The sequence below is a fragment of the Epinephelus moara genome, chromosome 1 (assembly GCF_006386435.1).
Source record: "Epinephelus moara isolate mb chromosome 1, YSFRI_EMoa_1.0, whole genome shotgun sequence".
Lineage (NCBI taxonomy): Eukaryota > Metazoa > Chordata > Actinopteri > Perciformes > Serranidae > Epinephelus > Epinephelus moara.
In genome coordinates, this window is record NC_065506.1 from 36,203,197 (window position 1) to 36,227,529 (window position 24,333).

The window sequence follows — 24,333 nt, forward strand, 5'->3', positions numbered from 1 at the left end:
GTTGTTTTGATATAGTTTAGCTGTTGTTAAAGATGGTCCCCGTTTATTCAAATTCATGAAGAATGCTTACCTTTTTTGTATTCTCGGTTCACAGTGGAGACATGAGAGACAAAGTTTTCTCCACGAGTTCAATGTAACATGCAGTGAATAATTGATATACAAATGGTCTTTTTGTGGGTAAAGTATTGAGTTACAAATAAAAGTCCTGCATTAAAAAATGTATCTAATGTATGTAAAAGTGTAAAAGCTTTAGCAATTAAAAGTACTGAAAGTATCAAAAGTAAAAGTATCCATGCTTTATACACATTAGTATTTGGTTGATGAATCCTAATGTATAATTTTTAAAACTAATTATAAGTTTTCTGAAATAACTAGTAGCTAAAGATGTCAGGTAAGTGTGAAGTAGTAAAAAGCACATTATTCTCCTGTGACTTGTTGTGGAGCACAAGTATAAAGTATATACTCAAGTACAAGTACATTCAATTGTATTTATGTACAGTGCTTGAGTAAATGTACTTAGTTACTTTCCACCACTGTCTATAAATGGAGCTGGAGATGAGATGCATATATTTTCCAGTGTCCCTCTCTGCAGGCTTTGTGTTTATCAGTTCACCTCCACATGCACACAGCCATATATTAAATTTTAGTATTAAATAGAGTGTGTAAAGATACATCACGATGCAGGCTTTCGTACACAGGAGAGAGCTACAGAGGCATACAGGCAGTGGAGCAAATTGAGGCTTTTTTGTCTTTTCATGTCTCTCTTCCGTTTACTCCGGACCAGCAAAGGCTCCGTTCTGGTGTATTTTTGACTCCCACAGTGCTCCAATCAGAAGATGACTCAAACACACCACCCCTGCTCACTCTCTGTCTGCTGCAAATGCATGTGTGTGTGTGCGTGCTTCCACTAAGAGAAAGAGAGCCAGACTCAGTACGGTGTCGTGCATTGATGTGCATTATTCATGACATGTAAAATCTGAGTCTGAGCCAGTTTCCAAAGGGCACTCTGGCGCTGAACGGGGTCATTCACCGTGCCATTAACAGCTGCTCAGGATGTAGAGGGGCATTCGCACCTTTAGGGTTAATAAATAACTCCCTTTTAATACCTTAATGACACTCATTTTGTGTGAAGTGGGGTTACAGAGTTTAAAGTTCAGTTCCTTATGTGGATGTGGGTCATTTAGTGTCTCTGGTTGAAACTGGAATGCACAGGTTACAGCCAGCTCGTGTTTTACTGGAAGAAAGTGCAATAGCAGGAAATACAGATTTATCTCCCTCATAGATCCCAGAGGCTCGTAAAAAGGCACACTGCCAACTTTGTGTAAAACACATGACAAACTCATGCAAGAATCTTTGTCTGATAATGGGTTGTGCAGGTGTAATCTGTCTCTGCTGGAACCTATCGTATTCGTCCCAAATGGGGAACATGAATGAGGTGAGGCACAAAAGGTGCATCACACTTGAGAAACACAAATACAGATGGAATAAATACAGGTTGAGGCATCATAAAAGTCAGCAGGTAAACAAATGGCTGTCAGTAAAAATCGTGTTGATAAAGTGCTGCATTCACCTCGCTGTTGGCCTGATACTGTGAGTCACATTTTGTGATCTTTTTGTTTGAGGTTGGTGTGAATTTTATCCTGATAAGAGGAGAATAAACAGCAACTGAGCTGCAGTGGTTTCCTTTGATAGCCTCGCCACCAGCGCAGAAATCCAACACAACTTTGTACTTGACTTGATAAATCTGTTGTGCTGAAATATCAGCCAATGTAAGCTCTTTTTGGATACGTTTGTATCATGATATTATTGAAATTCACCAGAGCTCAGCATAGGAAAATATGAGAAGATACAGTACATTTGAGGTAGGTTAGAAACAGAGACGCCTTTATATAGCTTATGTTGTGTGTGTGTCATCTGTTAAACATCCCACTCAGTGCATATGTTGGTGAAAATGTTTGAATTAGCAAAATTATTGGATTTTAATTTATGTTTTTATGCTATAAATGTTCAGATCTATTAAAAGCTTTCACACATTGATGTCGGTATTTGTTCTAATAATGCATTATCAGTCAGGCTCTATTTATAAGAGCTGCTTATACACATGTTAATTGTTCATCTCAATTATTATGTTGTTTGTGTGTTGTGATGACATTATATAACATGATGGCTGTGTATATTTGATCTGCTCATTATAAGTGAATTATGCTACAACAACGATTATTATGCTTTTCTGTGTGCTAAAAAAAACAAGCCCATAATATTTTATATATTGAGGTCAGGTGCACAGATTATATATAGAGATTCAGCTGATGTTTGCATGTTTAAATCTGTAAGAAGACAACTTACCTAAAACAAGCAGAGTGTTTGGATGATTAAACAGCATGTCTCACACCCCCTTAAAGAAGTATTTCACTGCTGGAAAGATGGCCTTTTAATAAAACTAGGATGTCTATGCAGTAGAAGGATGCAAATACTTTTGAAACTGGTGCTACAGAACCAGAGAAAACACAGAAAAAGGACGTTTTTGCTCAAGAGGGAGAAAACCTACAACTACCAGAATGCAGTGCGCTGTGCCAGACCAATAAATCTTGTTTTAGAGTTAAACTGTGAGATAAAATTTGAGTCAGAAAATATTTGAGGCCAAAAATAGGCAACTCAGTGACAGAATCTTGGTTTATATTTGGTCAGCGCTGTCTACTTCGATCTCAGTTTTTTCAGCCTCCATTTTCACTGTGCAGGAAACAGTATGGCGCCCACTTCCTGTTCACAACTCTCGCTATTACAGCTAAACACAGCATGAAAATATGTTTCTTAAAACACTGTTGGTGAGAAATAGGCAATACAGTAACACAATCTTGATATGTATTCAATCAGTACTGCCTAGGTTTATTGTTTGATCCAATTTCTGTGCAAGTTTAAGAGAATGACAGAGGGATGGGTTTGTCTGTCTATCTGCTTCTATACTCTTTGTGTCTGCATTGGCAGCATGGGTGGCGGGCAATACGAAAATTCAGAAGTGCACCCTGTAGATCAGGCAACAGCCTGAAAGCCAGCAAAACTCTGCTGGATGACAAAAGTTTCGCCAGAGTTTTGCCGGGGGATGAGGAGGAATATCTCGGCACTAGTTAGATGGAGGGAAATTTACCACAGTTCATTCATACAGACTACCGACATTGTTTTGAAAGCTGGTTGAAGTATCACTTTAAGCCTCAGTTATGGTAAATGAACTTGCACTTATCTTCTGACCACTCAAAAATTCACACGCACTCACACACTGAGGGTGGGGTTCAGTCACTTGCCTAAGGACACTTAGTCATGCGGACTGGAGGAGCTGGGGACCAAATCACTGATCCTTCAATTAGTGGACAACCCAGTCTAACTCCTGAGCCACATTGTGTTTGCCAGAAAGATGGTCGCATGGAGCTGAGCTGACTCTGAATCCTGAAGAGGAAATGTTTGGAGTGTATAGAAAACTCACGTCTAAAGCATGTTTCTTCAAATTTATCTGCCCATCTGCATCTGCGTAGTGGGAAAATGTGGGATGTGCATGGACAGAGGGGAACCCTGCGGCACAGGAACCCCGCAAAGGGATGGGTCTGATGGTTGTCACTTTGGCTATGCAGATGCGTCAAACCTAAGTCAAGCATTATCCCACAACTTTCCATTGTTAGAATTGTGGTGTCTGTGGTTACCAACTTCAGAAATGGACCATCTGACATTTGCCTCTAAAGTATGATTTGAACTTCCGTCTCTTTTCACATGATCTCTGACTGTGGCTGTTTGGAACAACCACATTTTGCTTTCAGGTGCTTTTGGATGACATGTTGTACTTGTTGCTTCAAGTATACTGAATCCTTCAGAGATAGTCAAAACAAAGACATAACAAGCAGAAATGAAGATGGTCCACTTCAGGATGCTCTCCATGTATTAATCAGAATACATGCCAATGGGCAGCAGAGCAATGTTTGATTCAGCATTACTGGCAAAAGCATAATGGATGCAAATTACAGCAACCTGTTGGGAGTATTTCTCAATAAAAGCAAATTGATGTATATTAATGTAGCCGTGATGAAGAGGTCTTATACACAGACCGAGACAGTGTTTGAACCTACAAGTGTGTTTATGCTGGGACTGGTCTAAGTGTCTCTACTGTGACTAACAGTCCAGGGAAAAGCACTTAGGAGCCTCTCTGAGTCAGGAGGGACACAAGAACAGATTGCCTTTGGCCGTGGCACAGCCTTATTTAATGCTCCATCCCTCATCTCTTTCTTTGCCTCTCTCTGTCTCTTAGTTTTAATGGCCATGTCCCTGTAGAGCTGAACCAGAGAGATGAGGCGAAATGAGGCAGTGGCAGGAGACGTCTGATTGATTAATGCGTCGCTAGCTTGATCGCCTGTCACAGGGAACGGGAGAAGGGGAAAGGGCGAGGGAGAGGGAGATATCAGCGATTTGACCCCCACCTTTAGCGCTGGCCTTGGCTTTCATCACAGTCACTCCTCGTTATAAGGACCAGAGAGGCAGCTGGTCCACAGAGACTGAGAAGTGGTATCCAGGACATCCTGTTAGGACACAGCGTGGACTGAGAGAGCCCTGTGAGATCCCTGCCCTTTGACCTCTCCTCTGCTGTAAAGCTAATGTCTTCACCAGCTGTGGTTCGCTCATGTCTGCCATTGTTTAGCTAGTAAAAACACCAGGCCATAGTTAGCTGGTTAGCTGGGCATGGGAACTGGCTGCAGGCTGTCTCCCCTCTCTGCTTCCCTCCTCTGGGAGCCTCTCTGGAAAAGTACTCTGCCACGATCATCAGCTGTCAGGTGGGCGGTGGTTGAAATACTGAACATTTCCACATGAATAAATAAATGTCTACTGGTAATTTAAACAAAACAACAATAATTCAAAGTGTAGCTAGATTTTGCTTCAAACAACCGCTGTTAGGTGAGTCTCTGAAACTGTCTTGACTCACAGGAAGTGATGCTTTTTACATTTTTGCCAGTGACTAAAGTGGTTAAGTATGTTTGGAAGACAGTAACGACAAAGTGGGCAGATAACCACAGTAACTGGACAAACACAGACAAGAGCTGCAGCTACAGTCAAACTTCACTGTTTGTGGTGCAGGGACATTTAATGAGCGATTGTTTTCTGTTAGCATGCTAATCATATCTTCATGTTTTCCAAATGAGACTACAAGAAAAGATGACCTATATAATATGGTTCATACATTGTAATGAAATTCATGCATGGTAAAAAATATTGTTTTTCCTGGGAACTCTTTCTTTTAATACACATGTAATCTGTGTATGGAAACATACAAATGTGAATGTGTAGTATTATGTAAATACTTGCCCACTGCCCACTTAACGTACATGTACAGTTATGTAGGTGAGGTTTAGGAAAAAAATCATGGCTGGGCGTCGTTACGTTCTTGTGAAATGTAAAGTTATGTTATGTACTCAACATAAGGTTGCATAGATTAGGTTTAGGAAATGTATCATGGTTGGGCATCGTCACGTGATGTATTTATAAATAAAGTTATGTAGGTTACGTTTAGGAAAAGAAACATGGTTCGGCATTGTCACGTGACATAATTTTTGTAAAGTTATGTAGGCTAGGTAAACAGAACTCCCTCTGCACAGCCAGGCTCAAGGATCAGGTGCTGGTCGGCTGCAGGAACATCTCAGATAAAATCATCAACATAAACCACTGCACACTGAACTGAATTACCGTGATTTTATTAAGAGCAAATGACGTGTTTTGTTTCGCTTCTTCTAGACTCACAAGTCAGTCTTTAGACACTTTGCTTAACTAAAGACTGATGTCTTTCTCCCTGATTTTGTGTTTAGATGGGCCGATACAATTTCAGAGTTTAAAAAAACTCCCTACGTTGCAGAACCAATAGCAGAGATGGGGACTCGAGTCATTGTGACTTGGACTTGAGTCGACTCGAGTGGCTGTTTTGATGACTTGTGACTTGACTTGACAAAAAATAAAAGACTTGAGAGTTGACTCGGACTTGTAAGTTAAAGACTCGGGACTTGACTTGACTTGAGACACAATGACTTGAATGACCTGAGTGTTATTCACATCATGTTTTCGGTTAGAATATAAAATTAATAAATTAATTTAAAAAATAATGTTGATTACCCGGTAGGAGCGCAGGCTGAGAATGGCGTTGTCATGATTGGATCACTACCCTGTCAATCAGTCATGCCCTCTCTACGTACCTTACGTGTTTATTGGAGAAACAGGCCCTCTTATATCAGATAGGCATCAACATGTCAGCGGGAGGGGTACCGAGAGTCATCGTCTTCGGCTTTCGGAATTACCATTATTACGGCAAAAGACGAACAGCACAGTGCAAGACATGCGGCATAAACATCTCGGACAGCCAGGCAACAACTTCAAACTTTGTTCGTCATTTGAAGAGCCATTCTGCCCAGTAAGTGCTTGTCAATTAGTTAATATTATCTGGTTAGTCGGTAGTTAGCTAACGTTGTCTTATACGATATGGGGTTGGGGTGGTGGGTTGGGGTGGTGGGGTGGGCGGGTGGGTCGGTTTGGTGGAACTTGTTTTTTAATTTATTTGCTAACATTAACCCCAGAAAACGTGAGCGAACATTCCGACCGGTTCACCACAAGACCGACTGTACGTTTTATGAACGAGCAACACAGGGTTAAATGAGCTAAATGGGTGATTTTGATCTCACTTTATTAAAATCAGATTCTGCAGGTAAAATTACAATAATAAGGTGACTTGACTTGGACTTGACTTGACCTATTACAGGACTTGACTTGACTTGACTTGACATAACCTGTGACTTGACTTGACTTGCCCAAGAAAAAATGACTTGGGACTTAATTGAGACTTGAAGGTTAAGACTTGAGACTTACTTGAGACTTGCACATGTGTGACTTGGTCCCATCTCTGACCAATAGTAAATCCACAGGGCGGTCCTTCGGTGGCTCGCTGAACTCTTGTGCTCGTAAACATAGTCTGACTGCGTTAAAAGTTTTAAACAAAGTCGCTGTAAGTCCTTCATTTCCACAATCTTGTGGACTGAGCACATGTTTGATAAAACAGAGTTAAATCTCTCTGCATCCATTTTGAAGCTCTCTGTGTGTTTGTTTCCTTGTGGACGAGAAAAGGGGGAGCACACGCTTCCGGGAGGGCATGTCCTTTTAAAAAATGCAAGAGGCATTGCTTTGTTGGCAGCCGTTTTCTCCGGTGTGTTAAACACACTTTAGAAAGGAGTGTCCCCAGACTATCAGAAGGTGGAGATCTCTGATTGTCTGGTGGCGAGACTAGGCTTCTTCAGGTTTGCATGACTAACTATCACAGTTATTTCACTTTTCTTTTCCAATATTTTTCTTTCACATTCTTCAAAAACATTTTTCAAAATATTATTTTCAATTCATCCAAAAAGCGGAATGAATTTACACAAAACTACATAGATAAAAAAAAGCAAGATTCATAAAGAGTTACAAGAACAATATGTGATTTAACCTCATCCCATTACATACTTGTGTGGACTTTCATTCTTCATACTACTTCCTAGGTTAGATTTAGGAAAGTAAAGTTAGGTAGTTTAGGTTCAGGAAAAGTATCATGATTGGGCGTTGTCATGTTTTGTACTTAATTTAAATTTACGTAGGTTAGGTAAATAGGTAAGGTTTATGAAAATGAACATAGTGATGACGTGCTTTAGAATAATTCCAAGTTCATTGGTTTCACCAGGTCCTGAACACTAGTCTCCTGTGTTTATTTGACCATCTATGACCTGAACCTTACACAGATACTAATTCGTCCTTACACCTGTCAACAAACTCGTCACATGCATGAATTACCGGACAGATGAAATAGATTATATACATATTGTGGTGCATTACTTTACTTTACTGTGCATGAGAAAAGTGGAAAGTGAATATGACTGAAAATACAAGGAAATGTCAGACAGCACAGTTAGATCGATACGATCACTGGGAAATGCAGCTGAGCAGGAAAAACTCCTGCAGATAACCATTTAAAGAAAATATTTGACTCATAGAACAGTGGCGCTCTATTTATAGGAGGTTGGGTAGAAATGTGTGGGTGTGTGTGTTTGTGTGTGAACCATAATGATAGACTGTGTGAGTGACGCCTAATAAAAGACAGAGGAGGGTAAAATATTGGGGCTTTCCTGACTTTGTCTGAGCTGGAACACAGGCAGAAAGTTCCTTTAACTTTTTCCATCTGACACAAAGAAGCTAAGCTATTTCCAGAGAAAGGAAGAGGGCGAGGAGAGGCAGGGGGTGGCAGGAGCTGGCAATATGTACATTTTCATTTCACACCATTCAGTCAACATTAATAGAAGTGAGCATGAGAGAGGAGAAAAAAAATGAGATGAAGGAGGACATGTTTGCTGGAAAAATGCTCTGAATTTGCACAGAAGAAGAAAATATAAATAAATACATAATCACAGCTATTCTGAAGGCCTGCAGATGTGTCACTTCATTTAAAAGGAGCATGGAGGAGTGATGGGAAGAAGGATGGAGGAGGTGGGGGTGTTAGGAAAGAGAGGTTAAATCATATGGCCATATTTTGATTGTTCTGCTCCTGTCAAAGTGCCTTTATGTCAGACACAGACCCACACAGCATCATAAACCTCCTCACCCTCCTTCCCTTCTACATCATCTGCAGCTGTATCAGGAGTGGATATATCATGTGTCTTTGTCTCACATTCACGAAGCTCCCGTCTCGTTTTGTTTATCTCTTCCTCTCTGTTCATTTCGCACCAGATCTACACTGAGATGAGCGTGAGTGGCAAGGAAGTAAGTGTTTTCCGGCCCGGGGTGAGTCGCTCCTCTCATAGACCTCAGCCAAGTCTCAGCATGCCGTGGCATCGTTTACAAAGAGACACACACGCGCACGCACACACACACAAATACTCGCGTGCACAATGATCCAGGCCTTGCCAGCTTTCCCCATAACTTTGGCCTCCTGGTTTGTTTACTAGTTCGATCACTATAACTGAGTTTACTTAAAGTGAGGCACTAGGAAGCTTCAAATCACTGGAGGCCCAGTCTGTTAGTCCCCTTATACAGAGCTGAAGCCCCACCCCCTGCCCTCGCTACCCTCTCTACCACTAGCATCCTTAACTGGATGGTAAGACGAGAAGACCCCTCCACTTTATAGGTAGGTATATTATCATTTAGAGCTGGTGCCTTAACTTTTGCGATCTATTGATAAGTTTCATACTTTTGTATTTTAACATCGTTGAACATGGTGCAACTAATGTGTATTACACTGACATGTGGTAGAATATGTAGTGGCTGTTGTCATTTGTTTCAATGACATTTTGGTGAGGCCTTCAAAATTGTTTCTTTGCTCAATCTAATGCAATGGCATGATTATCTAACCACTGTCAGCTATGTGACTGTGATTTGCTCAGTCTACTGGTGCAGCATGATCACCTAATCATCATCAGCTGTGTGACAAAGGTGTGGTCCATATAACAGATCAGTGTGCCTGTGTCTCAGTAAGCTTGTTGATCCTGAAGAAGGCCCAAAGGCCGACACGTCATCGAAATAAAAGAAATGCATATGGAGCCAGAGGGTGCGACACTTGTTTTCTACAATCTAGCCCCTAGTCAATAACACCACTCAGAGGTTTATAAAAAAGTAGTGATCAGGTGCCCGACTGAAGGCAAAAACAAATTTAGCAAAGTGAAATGCCAAGCAGACAAAGCTCATTACGAAATGAGAGTGAATCTCGGGTTGGCTTTTACTATCACTTTTGCTGCCAAGCACTGAAGTACAGGATGGGGATGAAGAGTGACGCGGAGCTGGCCTGTTTCTTTAGAAAAAACTTTTTTTTAATCACATAATGTAGTTACTGGCAGACATCACGTGACACATGACGTAGTCATCAAGTGTCATACTCATTAAGTTACTTGAAAAATGTAATCATTTTAAACCAAACAATGATCATTTTTCTAAACTATCATGGTTTGGTGCCTAAACCTAAAGTAGTTTGATGGCAAAACCAAACTTTATTTTAGCATATAATGAGTGGAATTTAACACAAAAACTGACACATCCAAAGCTGCCGCTAGAGGGATACCTAGAGCATTATAAGCCCTTTTTAGATAGGAGTAGTGCAAATTTGCAAGAAAGCCCAATCAGTCTTTTTTCAGCATTGGCAGTATAAAAACAAAATCGGGGAGCGCGGCAAAATGCCGCCTACCTACTTTTGTTTATACAGAATGCGCCTTTTTCGGGTCAATGGGGGGCGTGAGCAAGTAACAAAACGTGTAGCTCAGCATGTGACGTAAACAGTAACGTGGGAGGGAAGCCGCGGCTGGTCAGTCCTTCGGTGATTCTCTCATAAGTCAGCCCGTCCTTCACCGTCCCGTCATCTGACAGTTAATGGCCTCTTCGTTTGCGAGGACAAGGAGGGCGCGCAATTCCTTGTCTCCCCAGTTGCTCATCTTTACAGTGTCTGTCAGGTTTGTGTTTCCCTTTTGCTACTAGCTGTTCGCTAATTCCTGCTATCAGCTGTTTCCTGTTAATCCACCGCCAGTGGGTCGCACATGCGGCGTCATCAACAGCTCCTCCCACAAGTCTTCAACAGCCCCTCCTGTTGTGGAAGGCCGCCTCAGTCTGTTTAAACTAAAAAGGGTTCCTCCAATATGTCTACCCTACGAGGCAGAAAATTGGGCACCTCGGATCAACTCATAAATCCGGCTCTGTGTGTCCAAACGCTCGCAGCTTGCCGGCAAAACGGCCCAACATTTTCCGAAAATCTGGCAGTTTAAAAGGGGCTATAGTTTGAAGCATGGGGCCACTGACCAAACTGCCAGATTAAACGAGTTGGGAGTGAAAACGTGTTGATAGTATACCTTTAAGAAAGATAAATTAATGACTTTGTTAGCGCATCACAACTACGGTTCACATTTGACAGATTGCCAGTGGCTAATGAAATGCTCAGGGACTTACAGGGACATTTGTAACAAGCAGTATCAACTAATGTAACACTAAATACCCTGTTACAAGTAAAAATCTGGAATTCAAATGTTTAATAAAGTAAAAGTATGTAAGTATTAGCAACAAAAAGACATGGCTGTAACAATAGGAGGGAGTTGGACAGTGTTTTTTTAGACAGCTGAGATTAAATTACAATTTAAATGTTGGTAAATTAAGAAAAGAGCATTACTGAATGTCTGGAAGGAAGAAACCAAGTTGTCATGACGTAGAAGTTACCCAGTTTAGTAGTATGTTTTTGTGTGCTTACAAATTATAATTGATGTCATCTTTTTTAAGATAGTTTAAATAGTGACTTCAGCTCTTTGGCTGCACAACCTTGTGTTACATTTAGCATTTGACAACTGCAGCTCCCATGAGTGAGGCAAATACGGCGCCCTGGTGGCATCTGTTGTTGTTTTATTTTTAAATGATGAGGTGTTAGAATTCAACTAGCCACTACAGCTGTGGATGTCACAGCTTTTCAAGAAGACAGATGACATAAACCCTCAATGAGAAAATAACACGGTGTTATAAATGTTAGAGGAGCAAAGGTTAGCCAGGAGAAGGGGCGGGGCTTCAGATGTCTATCCCGCTTCAATTAAAAGGTTGCTCTCCGTTTGACTGGAGTGATAAAATCAGATATATTTTGGGCTTTGGAGGCCCTAACTGTGCATGACATGCTTTAGTGTAAAGCCAAAGTGCTGCTGCGCTTTTGGCTGCCAACCCACCACTAACTAATGACCAGGAAATAACTGTGGTTCACACACACTCACATAAACACACACACATTTGTAGATTTGTTTCTGACTTCTAGTGAATACATTCCTTCTTTCAGCTTAACCCTCTCCGCTACCAGCCGGAACCAAATCCTTCTATGAGTTAATTCAAATCCAAGTTAAAGGATGACAGTGTGGAATCTGAGTTTCTCTTTGTTGCCCATAAAATGTCTAAACGCACAAATGTAATGGCCACATTTGCTTCTTCTGTCTGTTCTGCTGCCGTCTACCTCCCACAGGCAAATTCTAAATGTACGCTAAAAGCAGCTTAATGTGACATACTGCTACACACTAGCTGTTGTGATATACTATGCTGAACATAGGTGCTGTACTTTTTCCTCTTATAAAACTATAATCAGCACAGTTAGTTCAGTTGTGCCAGAGTTAAGTGTGAAAAGCTTTGTGTGTAATTGCCTCCCACTCTGCCTCGTTTTCTGTTGCCTTAATCGGTAAGTGGGAGAGAAAAACTTTCCATTTAACTCAGTATAATCTGCATACCAAGGTTATATTAGGAGACGGTAGGTAAGACAAACCCAGACTGAAGTGGCTTTTACTGAACCATAACGTCTAATGCTGTCTCAAATCAGATACTTCCGTTAGCACACTCACATGTAGCGCACAGTGTACATTATGTACTTACTTGTGTAGTGCGCAGATTTTGACAGGGTAATGTTGTCTCAAATCAAACACAGCTGTTGCACACTTAAGGCTCATTTATACACCCTTTGTTTATGAGAATAGATACGTTGCAAATGTCACTGCCCTAATACGTCAATGTGTCCTTTATGTTGAAACAGATAAAGCCAATAGATGGCACGAGAGGGCAGCGTCAAAGGTTATAGACAACAACAAATGAGGCAAAGGTGCAGGAGACTGGAATAATGTATCTGTTAACGGAGGCAGTGTTGTAGATGATGGTGGACTGCGAGGTCATAAATACATTGTGACGTGTGGATGGAGAATTCTTTGCACTGCATTACCAATTGGTCTCCTTCCGACATTTTTTAAATGTCATCCTTGTGTCCTAGGGTCATCTTGCTTGAATTACGCTACACTGCCCCCATGATCTCCAGTGGTACTGCATCATTTCGTCCTTATCCGTAAGCTTTAAGCAAACTAGCACAAATGCAAACAAAATGAACAAAGAGTACAGACAGAAAGCTCCATATGTGTCCGTAAATATGTCTAACATTAAGCACAAATATGTCCATACGGGAAATGACAGTCTCAAGAGTTGACAGCTTTTCTTTTTCTGCTCTGCAAATGGCAAGCAGGCAGAGCATTATCTCCAACATTTGAGAACAACTGGCATGCTTGCTATATCTGCTTGTTTGCTCACTTGTCTCCTTCTGTTTTATTTATTTATTGTATTAAAAAAACATGCTTACATGGCACATTATGAATGTCCGTGGCTGATACTGGCGGGCTTTATCACAAGCAGATTTACGAAGTTAATGATAGCTGCCACATTCTGCAAATATTTACAACTTGTAAGCATCTGTTCATGAATTTAACTGAAATCTTTTACAGAGGAGTCGACAATATAACATGCACAAACACGTAATGTAACTAATGTAACCCCTAGATTGTATACCTTATGCCACAACACATAACATCAGTGCCTGATGATACATTTTGCTGCTGTAAGGTAGCTAGAAAGCTAACGTTAGCATTCGTATTATTGCTTGCAGTACTTAAAAACTTAAATCTAACAACAATATAATGGTAGTGGAATGTTTTGGTGTTTACCGGGTGTTCAGCCGACATTTTACATTTGTGTAAGCAGCATGGTGACCATCGAGGGTGAGAAGTGTCCAATGTTCGGCGCTCAACTTTTTGACTGTTATGAGTGCACCATTTGAGTACTTAAAGTGTTCATGCTAGACTTTTTTTGACGGCCAATATGACCTATTATATCCCAGAATTCCAGCCCCAAAGAACAACTACCAGACACATGTTTTAAATAGCCATATAAACACCTACATTTTAACAGCAATAAAACGCCTCAAATTAAATTACTTGAAAATAAGCTAAATGAATAAGGCGTCTTTTGCCTCTGCCGCTAATGACAAGTTTAGCAGCAGAGGCAAAGGAGGAAAAGAACTTGGTGCGGCATGTGTCACCGTAAAGTCCTCCATGGACACATCCAGGAAATCGCAAAGCCCTGCTATCCACTGTCTGGCTTGCTGTGGTGGAGCAAAGCATATCTCTGGTATGTTAGAACACCCACCGTGTGTTAAAAGCCTTCCTGAAGAGCTCGATCGAACAACGACAATGCCAAGAGGAAGATTGTGACCGCCATGGATGTGGCGTATGCTGAATAAACAGATCTGCCCATAATTAAAATCCTAAAAACTGGTCTGCATAATTTATATTTAAGCTGTCTTGGCAACATATCTTATAGATCACATAATTTAGGCTATTTATCATAATGTTAATGTATTTATTTATTCATTTGGCAAATTTCCCACAAGACATCTTGGCCATTGATATTTTCATCCGCCAGACAACTACACGTGATACCAGCAAAAAGCCAGCATATGCCGGCTAACATAAACCCTGCTCATAGTGCACTGCATTTTGCCATACTTCTCAGTGTGAACACTCATAATAGAGAATAAAAGTACAGAAGTATCCGACTGGAGACAAGTTGAAACCAGAAACTGTACCTCAAAAAAACAAACCGTTTCCTAAAATTCTCTATCAGTGACGGTGACTTAAGCCAACACAAGTGAAGAAATAAAAAAACACAGATACTGGTTCCTGCATCACAGCTCTAGATACCTGTACAGGCTCAATGGTCCACTGACGCAAATCCAGCCTCCCCTTAATACACACTGCCCTCCCTCAAATAGCTCGCCTCTCACACCAGGCGCCACCAGTGACTGTTTGCTTTGCTCCGACTGGCCCTCCAGCGAAACCACAGCCTTCTCCTCCTCCTGAGTGTGTGTCTATGAGGCCTTGTCAAAATGCCTCTGCGGTCTAATTTCATGTTTCAGTAATGGCTCAGCCGTGGGGGGAACAATTCTCCCTCCAAATGTCCCGCAAACACTATGAAACGCCACAGTTTTATTATTGTGTCAACGCATGCATGCGTATACAGGGGAAAATGCACTCACACACCGGGGTCAGGGACCTGGGAGCTTTAGGGTTTGTCTTTCGCTGCTGCTAGAGGAAAAAAAAACTTTCTCCTGAGTCGTCTTTTCCACTTACGACTTCACTCCTGTTTTTTTTTTTCTCAGTTCATGTTACAATTTTCCAGAACCAGCTCCTGGTGTCTCAAGTGTGTGTGTGTGTGTGTGTGTGTGTGTTTGTGTAGAGGGCTGGGGTGTAGTAAGCACTCTCCATCTGTGGGCCAGATTAAAGGCATGGGGGAAAAAAATCCGGGATGCATGTGTTAGGAGACCAGGGGAATGAGCAAGAAGAGTGCGGGCATTTTTTCAGCGTGTGTGTGTGGATGGGAGTGTTACAGTGTATGCAGGGCTGGCCCACTCTGCCTGTCTCTCATGTGTAAAGCATGTGGCCAGTCTGCCAACATAGCAATCATGAGGCAGAAGCTCTCCTCTGATTGCTGGGTGCTCCTGGCTTGCTCTAATGCAGCAGCGGCGGTGTTTTATTTTTTTTCTAAGATCTTTGAAGTGTTTGTGGAAGTGTGGATTAGTGGCAATTAACGCGGGCAATAGAGCTGTAGAGTTTGTTAGTATGTGAAAGTGTGAATACCGGAAAAGATCACCTGGCCGAAGACAAAATTTCAGTTTTGTCATCAAACATCTGCAGCTCTTTTTTGTTTATAATAGAACCACAGCAACAGCCCTCATGCCCTTATGCATCCCACAGCTGTTATTACAACAGCCAAACAGCTTCTCTTTTCAACAAGTCTGCTTTCCATAGAAAATTTGAAGTAAATACAAATGGCTGGAAATAGCTGTGAGGACGGCAGATTGCGTTATGGTGTTATAGTGAGTCGCATCATCGCCATGATGAATCAGCCAAAAGTAGACCGTGGGCGGATTATTCACCATCATGATAATGTAACAACTAAAACATTATTCAAAGCAGAACGCAGAAGGATCATTGTCTAGTGAAATGCAAATGTCTCCTTTGTGCGGCCATTGTAAGACAGACAACGGTTCTCCAGTGGAGCAGGTGTGTTGACAGCCAGCGCCGCTTTGACTCATAGTAAGGTGTGGTCATCTCATCTCCACTCCACCACAGGAAGGAAGGACAGGACTGCTGGATGAATCAGTTTGTGGGTATTGGGATGGTCAGTGGCATGCTCATTGCATGACTGGATGATTATGGGAAAAAATGTGAGCGTGTGTGTGTGTGTGTGTGTGTGTGTGTGTGTGTGCATGTGTGTTTTTGTAAGGTCTAAAGGGTATTTTTTTCGCAGTAGTTACAGCTGAGCTCAGTGTGTGATGTCTGATCTTTGTGCTTCAATAAAAGGTACAGAGAACGCTAGAGCCGACACAGAAAAACACAATGAAGAAAAGAAATGATTGCTCTTTCTGTTGAGCCTCACTCCACAGTCCAAATCCTGACTCTCACATGCTAGCTGTTGTAAACCATTTATTTTGTCCAGCAATCTACATACCACCTGATAGAAATCCACCAGGAAGAGGAAATGAAATATTTTCCAATAACAGAACTTGTTTAACATCAGCTGCCTTTTTTTCTGGAACACACTTGGTGTTACTGCTTTATCTAGTTTAAAGTTCATTGAGGTAACTTGAAAAAGTCAAATTTATATTTGTTGTTTGTTGCGAATCACACAAAATCACTTACCGTTATTTCCTGTTTTAATGTGCATGCATGGTCGACCAAAACAGTTTCCCCCTAAGGTGTTTAAAGGGACAGTTCAACTTGAGATTAAAAATACTAAGGTGTTTAAAGGGACAGTTCAACTTGAGATTAAAAATACATATTTTTCCTCTTACCTGTAGTGTTACTTATCAGTCTAGATTGTTTTGGTGTGAGTTGCAGAGTGCTGGAGATATCGGCCATATAGATGTCAGCCTTCCCTCGAATATGATAACACGAGATGGCACTGGGTATGTGGTGCTCAAAGAAATATTATTTTTACATAGATCGCTTTAGTATTCACATATTCACATACTAACAACAATATATATTCTTAAAAAACCTTAACAGCAGTGTCTCCTGAAATTATGTCTCAAGATATAAGATAATCTTCAGACCTTGTTGTGAGCAGTTTTATGTAGGAACTATTTTGTCTCCACATCTTGCACTGTTATGAGCATTAAGCTTCTTGACCATGTGTAGATGCACACTTCCTTCTGTGCGGTGATACGATTAATTCAGCAGAAAGAAAATAGTTCCTACATAAAACAGTTCACAACAAGGTCTGTGGATTATCTTGAATAACCGGGTCATGATTTCCAGGAAGAGACATTGCTGTTGAGTGCCATCTAGTTCCATTGTATTCAAGAGACAGTAGAAATCTCTACAGCCGATGTCTCCAACACAACTCACACCTGAACAATCTAAAGTGATACGAAGCATGACAAGTAAGAGGAAACATATGTACTTTTTGATTTTGGAGTGAACTGTCCCTTTAAAGAAGAATCTGTCTATTTCAGTTACTTGCAACAATGTTCTCATGACTTAAACCACTCTGATGGCAACCATAATGTGTTTTTTTGACTTCCCATGTTGAAAACACAACCTCACAAGTTTCACTTGGAGGCAGCATAAGCTGCGGCTAAATGAACCAAGGTCAGGGAACTTCTCTGGGGCATTGTGGGAAATGTAGAGCTGAAGAAAAATACAAGATAGGTTGAGGGAAAGTTGGCTCAACCGCAAGTGTTGCCCAGGAATGTACCAAACATCACTAATTGCTAATAGAGACAGTATCCGAGGGTAAATTTAAGGGAATATAGGACTTTAAGAAGTCAGTTGTTCTCTGTAACAACAGCCACCAACAGCTCAAGGGCAGAGGAGAAGGCTGGAGGGTCAAAGCTACCTGAAACTAAACACATCAATATTTACACTGCTTAGGTTTAGTCCCAGAATACATATTAAAAGCACAGATCAATCAAGCATCCCTCATCCACACATGCAGGAGGGTCATGTTTGTGTACAGCAATGCTTTCAGCATCGGCTGTTTTCAAAATACATTTGCTCAGGTTTCGTTGGGACATTTGACCTTATAAAACGAGCCGCACCAGGTTTTTTTCCCACTAACAGTAGACTGAAGAGTAGAAACTGCAGCACAGCCACAAAGCATGATGCATTTTGAGTATGACTCAGGCACTCACTTTCTCTCAACTGGGAGAAATGTCATTCTGCTTCTGCTCTCAACCCTCCTTTTCAACATGTGTAACATTGTTTTAATGCCAAAGGAGACAAGAGTAAATCTTACATTACAAAATCTATTCTACTGTACACTGCTGGAAGCTTCGACAGATCACAGCATCTGTAGACAAATGAAAAATGTTTCCATGATTTACCTCTGGCTCAGTCTGTGGAGAACAGTGTTCATCACTTCACATGAAAGTGAAATGTCAAAAGCCTCCGTCTCATACGAGAGTCCTGGCTGATGTTTTAACCTTGAAGAGTCGGCTTAAAATCAGCAGATGATACAGATATGTCATCACCTATTGATGATGTAGCGCAAACTTTCTGGCTCTCATATTAAAGGAATACTTCACCTACAAATGATCATTTGCATATTAATGACTCACTCCGTGTTACGTTGAATTCGTAAAGAAAACGAGGTGAACGAATAATCCAAAAGCGGAGAAAGTTCTTGATGAATTTGTAGTAAATGGGGGCTGTGTTCAAAAACAGCAAGGTATATCAAACTCTCACACAACTCGTGCAGTACAATCAAAGTCTCATTTATCCAGTCGTAAGCTCAGTACCTCTCAAACACATGTATTTTCACTGAAACCTTATCATCTGAAACCCTTCTGAATAAACAGTGTCACACACGGATGAGTAGCGCACCAAGGCGAGTGCTTGTGTTTAACTCTGCTCAATGAAATACACGATCAGAGTTCAAACACACGCGCTTGCTCATGTGCGCTACTCATAAATACCAAGGTTTTAGCAAAAATGCATGTTTGGCAAGTACCGAGCATAACACTGGATAAGTGAGACATGGATTATACTGCACAAGTTGTGTGAAAGCTTGTAAACGGATGTTTTGACACGGTTTTGGTGTTGTTAAACTCGGACCCCTATGACTCCAATAAATCAAGAATTTTCTCAGTTTTTGGATTCTTCGTTCACGGTGGAGGCATGCCAGACAAACAAAATTTTCTTCACCAATTAAACTATCATGGTGAGTGATTAATATGCAAATGATCATTTTTTGGGTGATGTATTTATTGAGGTTCCTCTGTGTCTTTGTAAATGGACCAGCAGACAGACAGACAATGAGCCAGATGGACAGACAGATGGTCAGAGTTCAACAGAGCATCATTAACATATAAAGCTCTACACCGTTAAATGAAGAGGCAAACAGCTACACCATCATCAACACTGCACTGATACAGTACATTTTTCATTCCCCGGGCCATAATTTAGACATTTACGCTTTATTTTAAAAACCAAAACTGTAATTACAGACATAGTTTAACATATTCTTATATTTTTTTCAGATGCCATTTTATTTTAATTTCATATTATGCTTTTTGCATGTTTTTTGTGATGAGCTACATCACCAAGTCCTTATCTTTGCAAACCTACTTATCAATAAGCGGTTTCTGATTCTGATTATTACACCGCCACTAAGAGGAGCAACATACTTCATAGCTTATATGCCCATTATTTGATGCCTGTAGCAGACCTGCTAATATTACCCTGGTACAGTCCATACATATGTCTCATGGAAAATAATTTTAGGGGAACCCACAGCTCTCTAACAGAACATTAAGTCATTTTAAGCATCAATCTGCAGCTTTACAAGGAATATGTAAAACAGCCAAGAGGAAAAGGTACTTGACTGTTCCAGTATGCTGCGCCGCGTTATAAAAACCTCCTGGAGACACATTTGATTCACGATCTTTGAACTCCAACTTATCTCCCAGAAGGCTGTTTCATCTCCTGGCTTGAATTCTCTGCTAGATCACAGTTCAATAAATCGCCCACTCGCCTGGAATGCTGGGTAATATCCAATGACAGACACTAAACTTCACGGGTAAATAAATCTTTGCTTTGCTTCCCTGTACTCTTACAACATAAAACAACTTCTAGTACATCTTAACTTTTTCATTCTCCTCGAGTGTTACATGGACCAGAGAAGAAGAGGAGGCGTTTGGGGAGGCTGTGCTCTGTTCATAGCTGGATGTGTTGATGAACAAACTGGCTGCACGTGTTGGAGCTTGCCTGTTCCTGGTGGTGACTGAGCCGGCTTTCATCCGCACACTCAACGAGGCTCTGCCAGTCACCAGCATCAGAGCGTACATGCATCACAGCAGCTCGCCTTTGATATATCTCACCAATGAGCTACAGATACTGGACAAAATGACTCTTTAAAGTTGTGTCCGTCTTGATTTTGGGGGTCATTAAAGAAGTATTTAGATGTGTAAGCAATCTGCTGATCAGTGCGAGGGTGGCTGCACTGTGATGAAGGTACAGCCCTGGTGACAAAATGTGTGTATGTTAAGGGTCCAGTACCTGGTAAAAGCTCTGAAAAACAGGCAAGGATGAACTCACTGACCCTCGTTATGAACTAAAATACTGAATGTGTGTACTTAGAGTTACCACAACATGTCAGTAACTGTTGCTGTAGCTGCTGTAATGATCATAATGAGGCTTACCTGGAGACAGGTCTCCGTCACTCTGCTCTCCAGAGTCTGAATCCATCTTCCCCTGCAGGACACTCGGAGGCTGCAGAAGCTCTCTGATTCCTCTTTCTTCTTGTTCCCTTTCCTCTCCAGGGAGTCTTCTGATTTCTTCAGCCAGAGGAAAAGAAACTAAAAATGCAATTTCTTGTATTTTGTTTTCTCTTCTTGTGAGCTAAACTTCCCCTCCCAAGCTGGATCACTGCAGCTGTGAGAGGAATGCTACTGGGCTGATTTGCTGAGCTGTCCTCCTTTTTCTTTTTTGCTCTCTTTTTCCCTTTGCTCTCCTCTCTTCTTCTGACTCCCTCAGTTTCCCTCTTCCCTTCTCTCTCTCATCTACTTTCCCTGTGTCTGATGCTCCCTCCCCTCGCTCACTCCCAGTCCGTCCCCCTCTCGGTTTCTCCCTCCCTTGTCCCCGCCACTTGGTCCCTCCTCCTCCTCCTCCTCCTCCTCCTCCTCTCATTCGGTGCTGTCACACTCAGCCTCTTCACGCTTTCTCCACTCAAACTCTTTCTCTACCTCTTTCTGTATGCTGTAAGTGCCGTCTCTTCCTCTCTCTCTCTTCCTCTCTCCCTCCCTCTCTCTGTCTCTGGGTAAGAGTGCTGCCTGTGTTTTAGCAGAGCAATGGGAGAGACTCATTCATGGCGACTTGAAATTCATCTCCAGCAGTAAAAATCCCATGACCCCTTGTTACTGGCTGTTATAAAATCAGTCACTTATTATTTGTGGCGGTCACATGAAGTCAGGCCAGGTCACTGTTTCACTTTCTACAGTAATCACTGGATGGATCCGAAATGTTTTGGGTCGTAGGAAAACAGTTGTTGAGTTTTATTGGATGTGATTAAGAAGAAACATCCACCCTTACTCATATTACCTCACCATCACCAATGAATCCAAAGTATACTCTATATTAAGATCGGTAATTTAATATCAGTTTGATGTTGATCTTCCGATCACTAAGCTTATGAATGCCAACTCAGTGTCCTTGGGTGCCCCACTAAAGAGAGTTTTCAAAACACTTGCTGCTGCAATATAGTCTACACCATGAATAATTATATGAGACTGGTAACTTATCTGTCACCTGGAAGATTTAAGTCTTGAGAATGGAAGACAACTGTCAGACAATGTGATTTCATCCCCACTCGTCATATTATCATGCTTGGGCAGAAGCCCCCAGTGTGATTATAATGACACCAGGAGCAGCTGTTTGCACTGTAGCTTGACGCAGAGGGGGTCAGCTGTAAGCCTCATGAGTCGACCCATGTTTAGGCAGCAAAACGAGCCCGGTCTCATTCCGAAGTTGTTGAAATCCAGCGCTTGGGCAGCGACTTGCCGCGTCAGAAACCAATGAGAAAAGGCGTCAACATGATAAGCGGCCAGTTGCCGTTATAATTTAATGGTTCATTGGGAAATGCAACGGTACAAGTAGCGGGTGCGGGAGGGGTGGTGGATGGGTCCAACAAACACCAACTTTCACCTGGAAGAGCGATGTTCGCATCCCGTAAGATTCTAAAACCAAACCCTTTCCTTTTTTTCTAAACCCAACCATGTGTTTGTTGTTGAGGGAAAAAAAACATTAATTCATGGTGTTGTACCGACATAGTGTGCTTATTTTGAAAGAGACTGTATGTAAATGTTAAATTTCCTGTGAAAACAGAAGTGTATCTTGAAAGACGACAACTCATGTAACAGGCAGAACTTGACACGTTGTCTCAGAACGTCAACAACCAATGCACCAAGGAAAACTTTGAACGTCGTATGCGGACGTGGAAAGTCCATGACCAAGCACGTCAAAATGTGACAAGGTCGGAGTGAGAATGTGTTGGCAAAACTACTTGGTTAGGGTTAGGAAAACGTTGCGGTTGATAACAGATGTAACAAAATGCGTGAATGATGACTTTCAGTTTCACATGGGACACAAACACTGGCCTTCTGGGTCAAAGTCCAGTGCTTGTTTGACCCAGCCACCTCCCCAACCACCTGTCATGAGTGGACTTTCACACTCTTTATAAGCTGTCCTTTGCTCTTACCATTTAATGATGCCCAGGATGCCAAGCTATTGTTCTGATTCCAGATGGCCATTTGTCCAAACAGCCCATTGCCCCAAACCATTGCTCCTAAGTCCCTTGCCTTAGAAAATACACACTCCCTGCACTTAGTTTCAGCTTCCAAGCGGCAACTGAGCCACCAACCCTAGGTACTTTTACCAACTCTTTGCTGTGTTTCCCAGCCGTGTTTTAGGCCCGGAACCCAGAGGTTTCCACCGACCTGCCCCTGCTTTTCCAGCCTCTTTTATGGCACTAAATGTGGGTGTTTTAAGCCAAAATTTGATCTTTTCCCAAACATAACCACATGCTTTTTGTGCCTAAACTTATTCTGACAAATGTAATGCAATGCAATGCAATTTTTTTTTTCTGGTGATCGATTGTCTACCCACAGGGAGTGTGTATTTTCAGAGAAACAGGACTTCAGAGCGTTGAGTTTGTTTTTGGAATAACAGATCATTGTTGAATGAGCTTTCAATCAAACAAATTTTGGTCGTGAACAATGGGCAGTCTCCAAAGCCTGGTGCGTCACATACAGATGCTAAAAGGTGCCCCAAGTGTCATTATAGTGACCTGGTGACACTACCCAAGCAACATATTTTGACTCCCTGAAAATGAGAACAGGCTGTGTTGCAGCCCAATCATGAAACGCTGGTGAACTTGAATAAAAGTTATATAAAATAGATAACATTAGTTTAGATAGATAACAGTTTTAAAAGAAAAATCTCTGATAAACCCAGACTATGCTAACTGGATGCACTAAGCAGCAGATAGGGAAAGTATGAGACTAGCTGTGGAGCATTTAGCAGCTGAAGAATCAGATATTTCTCTCGGGGGTTGGCGGAGACTAACTAAAATGAGAGGAAATATTGGACTAACATTAATAGGTTGGCCAGAAACACTACTCCACAGGAAGAAAACAAACATACAATAAAGAGCACATGCAGTGTCTTTAGGTATTTCCAGCACAGCTGCGTTTGATTTTTAGTAATCAATGTCAGGTTTTGGCGTGAGAATCAAACAACAATAGATTCTCTGTTGACTCACCATTCTACACATTCAACAACCACGCAGAGAGACGTTTATTGTAGAAGAAGATACAATAGTTTCTCCATCCTATTAAAGCAGCAAGGCATTGTTTAGTAAAGGTTATAACTTTCACTGTAACTCTCACGGCAGAAACTCTCTCCCACGGCTGAAAACAGAAACAAATAGAGGCACTCTGACAAATACTGTATAATGCAGGTGTATGAAATGAATCAACGTCTGTCTGCAATCTGTGAGGCAACATAAAGCTCAGATTCAGAAGTGTGGGGGCAGGTGGGTGTGCAGTCGGTGGTCCGACAACAGTTGCAGGCGACACCATCTCCCAGGTGTGGAGCTGACTGTTGCTCAGCATGAACACTGGGCACCAGATGGCTTTAGCCTGTCTGCCCACTGCCCAAGGCTCTCTTATCTTCGTCACTGTGCGCATTTGCGTGTATGCGCATGTGTGCTCTCCTCTGCAATATTGCAGTGACAAAAAAGATGTGCCAGTAATCTCAACAAGCTGAGCTACACAGATCCTAGTGTTAGTGCTGTGTCCCTGAGACAGAGAGGCATAAAACTGAGTTACAGTATCTCGGTTTGTGTGGAAGAGTACTTACTTATATTTTCTTTTAATCAAAAGTTACAAGAACTCAAATATGAAATTGAGTCAGAATATTA

The 24,333-nt window shown here is 41.6% G+C and overlaps 1 protein-coding gene across 1 annotated transcript in view; it reads right to left on the reverse strand.

The window, feature by feature from the left end:
- Positions 1 to 20,928, reverse strand: part of tnfaip8l3 (tumor necrosis factor, alpha-induced protein 8-like 3) — a 33,721-nt gene extending 12,793 nt beyond the window's left edge. The window contains exon 1 of the mRNA XM_050035069.1: positions 20,558 to 20,928. Within this exon, the coding sequence (XP_049891026.1) occupies positions 20,558 to 20,603 (46 nt within the window). The 5' untranslated portion in view covers positions 20,604 to 20,928. The remainder of the gene's footprint in view (positions 1 to 20,557) is intronic.
- Positions 20,929 to 24,333: the final 3,405 nt, after the last annotated feature.